The sequence below is a fragment of the Alligator sinensis genome, unplaced genomic scaffold, assembly GCF_000455745.1.
Source record: "Alligator sinensis unplaced genomic scaffold, ASM45574v1 scaffold512_1, whole genome shotgun sequence".
NCBI lineage: Eukaryota > Metazoa > Chordata > Crocodylia > Alligatoridae > Alligator > Alligator sinensis.
Genome location: NW_005842063.1, coordinates 220,851 through 225,413, shown reverse-complemented (window position 1 = coordinate 225,413; position 4,563 = coordinate 220,851). Strand labels below are relative to the sequence as shown.

General features: G+C 62.4%; 1 protein-coding gene across 8 annotated transcripts in view; it reads left to right on the top strand.

Moving 5' to 3' along the window:
* The first annotated feature begins 276 nt into the window (after positions 1-276).
* PHC2 (polyhomeotic homolog 2) overlaps positions 277-4,563 on the top strand; it is a 40,591-nt gene continuing 36,304 nt past the window's right edge. Inside the window, exons 1-2 of one of the 8 annotated variants that reach the window (XM_025203641.1) lie at positions 277-1,070; positions 2,214-2,444. In XM_025203641.1, coding sequence (XP_025059426.1) covers positions 2,301-2,444 — 144 coding nt within the window. In that variant the 5' untranslated portion in view covers positions 277-1,070; positions 2,214-2,300. Of the gene's footprint in view, positions 2,103-2,213; positions 2,445-4,563 lie in introns of all 8 variants that reach the window. The other 7 variants (XM_025203639.1, XM_025203640.1, XM_025203643.1 and 4 more) reach the window with 7 other exon arrangements.

The window sequence follows — 4,563 nt, the reverse complement described above, 5'->3', positions numbered from 1 at the left end:
TTGTTATCCTTAATCCTGGACGCTAATCCGAGCTCTATATCCGCCTTGGCCTTCCTAACAGCCCGCCTGCAGGCCTGAGCAGAGGAGGTATACTCCTCTTTGGAGATTACACCCCCCTTCCACCGGGCGTACGCCGCCTTTTTGGCAAGCAGGCATTCCCGGACACCCTTGGTGAGCCAGGGGGGCTTTTGGACACTCCTCCCCCCCTTGCTTCTTGTCGGGATGGACACCCCTTGGGCCCCGAGAATCGTTTCCTTAAGGAACGACCACTCCTCTTGGACGCTGAGTTCCTCTGCCCTCAAGGACTGATGCTACGCAGGTGTTGGTCGGGGCTTGCCCCCACACTGCTCGTGCCCCAGCTGGCCGGGGCCTGCTGGGGACATCTTGTATTGTGCTCACGCCTGCCTCATAATAGCCGTCGGCAAGGCCTGTTCTTTGCCCTCGGGCTCTGCAATGAGAATGTAGAGCCACTTCCACACAATGTTTTACCCGTTGCTGGCACAAGCGCCCTTGGCAGAAACCCCTCAACACGGGCAAGCCGTCCCGCCGCAGGGAGACGGTGCTGTTTTGTGTCTTGCTGTAGGATGAGGCTGTGGAGGTTTCCCCAGGCGCTCGCTTGTTCTCTGGTGAGAGGTTTGCAGAGCTGTACTGAGTGGCCTGGACAGCCCATGGGGCACGAAAGCAGTGTCAGTCTGGGTGGGATCTCCCTACTCTGGGTCGCTCAGCCCTGTCTGCTCGGTGGGGCAGGAGGTGCGTTGCTTTGGGAGGCAGAGGCTGCTCCTGGCTGCTTGGGAAGTCCTTGGTGGTCAGAGAGCTAGGGAAGAGCTGGTCTCTACTTGCCCCAGCCCGTCCCACGAGGTGGCTGATTTGGCCTTGGCCTGGCCGGATGTGGGTGATGAAGTGGTTTCCCTCAGCTTGCTGGGAAGAGGGGTTCAATCGGATCAATTCCCAGCCCTTGCAGGAGCTAGATGCAAACAGTAATTGAATCCCTGGTTAAAGAGACGGTCTCCAGCTGCCTTCATTCCTGAGGCCGGGAGTGGCAGAGTCCTCAACCCTCTCCTCTGTGTATGGTGAGCCTCGCAAAAGCTCACTGGAGCCCCTGCTTCTGGGGTCGGGGGATGTCTCTGCCCCCGTTTTGGTTTAGAAAGTGCCCCTGGCCCCTGCTGCTGGGGGAAAGCTGGAACCGGAGCCCTCTGCTCCAGAGCCCGGCAGTCAGGGGACCCTGCATGCCTTGTGCCGAAGTCACTCGTTGCTGCACTGTAGCAGCCTCGCAAGTTTGTGCCTAGACAAGCCACGGAGAGGAGAGGAGAGGAGAGGCAGGACAGTCGCATCCTGCTGATGCAGGCTCCAGAGGCACCGTGGGGAGGCTGGGAGCCTGGGTGCTGGGCCTGGCCAGGCCAAGAGCAGCTTGGGTCCTGAGCTGTCTGCAACTGCGGGAAGGGCATCCTTGCAGTGCGGCCTGCTGCCAACTCTGAGGCAGCTTCAGGCTGAGCAAAGCCTTGCACTTGCCTAAAGCAAATGCTTTTTCTGGCTTTGTTTCTAGGCAGCTTGTTAGTGCCAGAGCAGGGGGCTGCTACCGTCTGCCACATCCTGCTGGTCAGGGCGCTCCTGGCAGACATGGGTTCAAAGCCCTACTTGTGCCAGTAGGCTGCTTGGGGTGGGGGCTGCACCCTGCCATTTGACTAGAAATAAATAAGCAGCAATGGGAGCAAGGACTGGCACAGGGGTCACGGGGAGTGCGCCATTATAGGGCTGGAGCTGGGCTCACTCCTCCCGGGGCGCTTCACCTGTGAACAACCAGCGGGGAGGCAGAGCAGACTGGCCCTATGTGGCTAGCATACTGTCGGCCACGGTTCCCTCAGGAGCTGTGCATCCTTGCCTGATCCAGAGCAGGACTTGGGCATGAGGGGACTTGACTCCCTCTTGCCTGCCTGAATCGCAGAGCAAGGGAAGCAAGTGCCTCCAGGGCCTTGCCAGGCTCCCAGGAACACACCAGGACTGCAGGACGTCTGCCCACACCCGGGTAAAGCGCTGCACCACTCCCGGCTGGCTCGCTCCATTCTCAGTCCAGCTGTGGTGACTCACTTGGAGCATGTCTGCAGGTGTGGGCAGGCAGAGAGGGCAGGGGCCCAGTGTGGGGGGGTCACAGCTGGGGTGTGAGGGAACCAGACCCTAGACGGCCACAGCCTGACTTTTGACCTTTGTCTCCTCAGATCTAACCGGGCTGGTGGCCCCTGTCCCACCATCTGGGCCTCAGCATCTCCTCCTCCTGGCCCTGGGCAGTGCCCTGGGTGGTTACCATGGAGAATGAACAGTTGCAGGTACCACCTCCATCCAGCAGCTCAGCCAGCACCAGCACCACAACCAGCAGCAGCAGCAACGGGCGCCAGCCGGGACCCCAGATCTCCGTGTACAGTGGGATCCCAGACCGCCAGACTGTCCAGGTAAGGGGCCGTGGGCCATGGTGGGAGTCCGGTCCTGCTGCTCTGAGGCTTGTGGTCAAGGGACCGGATGGTCACAGCGGGCCCTGCAGTGTGAGTAGCAGTCTGTCCTGGGGAGGGCAGAAAGTACCAGGCCACCTTGGACTCCGTTTCCATCCTTGGAGACCCTCTTCTGCCAGGCAGCAGATGCAGGCTCCCGCGGTCCTCCACCCGCCCGTCCCTTCAGCCCATCATGGCTCGGACACAGGCTGCCCCTCCTGCAGTGTCTGATACGCACCTGCACAGGTAGCGACGGTTTGTTAGTGCCAGAAGGGCACAGATACAGTTGTGTGGGCAGGAGCTGCGAGCCCTGGGGACACCCACTCTGCATCGCACCCTGGAGCTTTGAGGCTGGTGGGATGTGCTGAGTGAGAAGTGATGGGACATGGTCTGCCCACAGTGACCTTTGAGCCCCTGGCTCTGGGGCCCTGGGGTTCCCAAGCAGGAGGAAGGCACCGATAGAAATGGGATAGAATTAGGATTAAATAGGACAGAATTCAAGGTCACGTGTTTAGGGGCTAAGCTGAGAAGGCATCAGTGAGAAACAGCAGAGGAGTGGTGGCGTGTGCTAGCTGATCTTGGGGTGATCACAAAACACTGGCATGGTCCAGACAGGAGCAAGGCCAATCACGAGGGCATTGCCAGGAGAGACGGGGAGACAGTGCCATGGTCTGAGGCCTCCTCTGGGGCACAGTGACCAGCTCTGGCTGCCCCTGTTCAAGAACAAGGATCCCAGTGATCCGGCTGCAGGGGAGGCTGGTGGGACAACTGGGGCATGGAGCCTGTCTGTGGGGGAGGGGGAAGGGGCTAGAAGGGCCTGGCTCGTTCAGCCTGCAAAGGAAGGGCGAGGGGCTGTGCCTGCTGTCCCTGAACACCTCTGTAGAGAAGCGGAGAAGGGGAAGAGGCACTGGAGCCTCAGGGCCGTGCTGACGTGAGAGCAGATGGGTTTACAGCCTTGGATGAGGTTAGGCTGGAAATCAGAGGGAGGTTTGTGACTATGGGAGCAGTGGGTGCTGGCCCACCTCCCAGGGGAAGCGCGGGGGGCAGCACAGAGCCTGCGGGTTTTACACCAGGCATTACACAGCAGGGATTGGACTGGGGTGTGGGCAGCCCCTCCTGGTCCAGCATCCTCGATAGGGACGTGCTGTGACCCAGGAGGCCCTGCCAGCTGCTGCGATGCACCTTGGTGCTAGGAACTCCAACCCAGTGGGGTCGGGTGGTCCATGTTGCATTGGCGCTTGACAGGATGTGCTGTGGGACATGCATTCAGGATCCCCCATGCTCCCTTTGTTGGAGCCCCTTGCTGTGCCCGCCCCTGTCCTGCACACACACATGCACACCCCACCACACGTGCAAGCCCTGGGTTCCCATCTCCCCTCCTGTCCCAGCACCAGATGCCTGTGGGCTTTGCTGCCTTGGCAGCCTGGAGCAGGGGGGTCCCAGGCGGGCAGCACGTGCAGCCGCAGGCAGAGCACGGGCGGGCAGCACCCTCTACTGGGCACTGGGGGAGCGAGCGGGGAGCGAGCCCAGCGCCTGAGCTCCCGGGCTGTGGTGTCTAGTGCTGGAGGGGCAGCGGGGCTGAGGGCCCCTTGCCCGTGCTCGCGGGCAGCATGTTGCCCACAGGGGCCTCTCCAGCACGGCCTGGGGCTGCTGGAACCTGACCTTTCCCCAGGCAGGCGGCTGCGGCCCTTGGGCCCTGCGCTGGGGAAGGCCGACCCTGCCTCCCCACGTCTCGTGTGGGCTCCCGTGGGGCCTGATCCTGCACCCATGGCGCCTGGCATGCCTCGGGCATGACCCGCTCTCCTGGCTCGGCCCTCGGCTTGCCTTCCGCCGCCTGGACTTCCTTGGCCGTCCTCTCGCCTCGATGTATTGTAGGACACTGCCGCCCTCGGGGCGCGGGGCAGAGGGCCGGGGGCGGGGGTGGCAGGAGAAGGGCAGGAAGCGCTACTAACGAGCGTCTCGGCGCCGAGCTGTTAATTGTTCATGTCGTTCCGTGTTCGGGTTGAATGAGCCCCGCGGCGGGCGGGCGGGCGGAGCGCGGGGCCGGGTGCTGGGCCCCGCGTGGCACGGCACGGCACAGCCT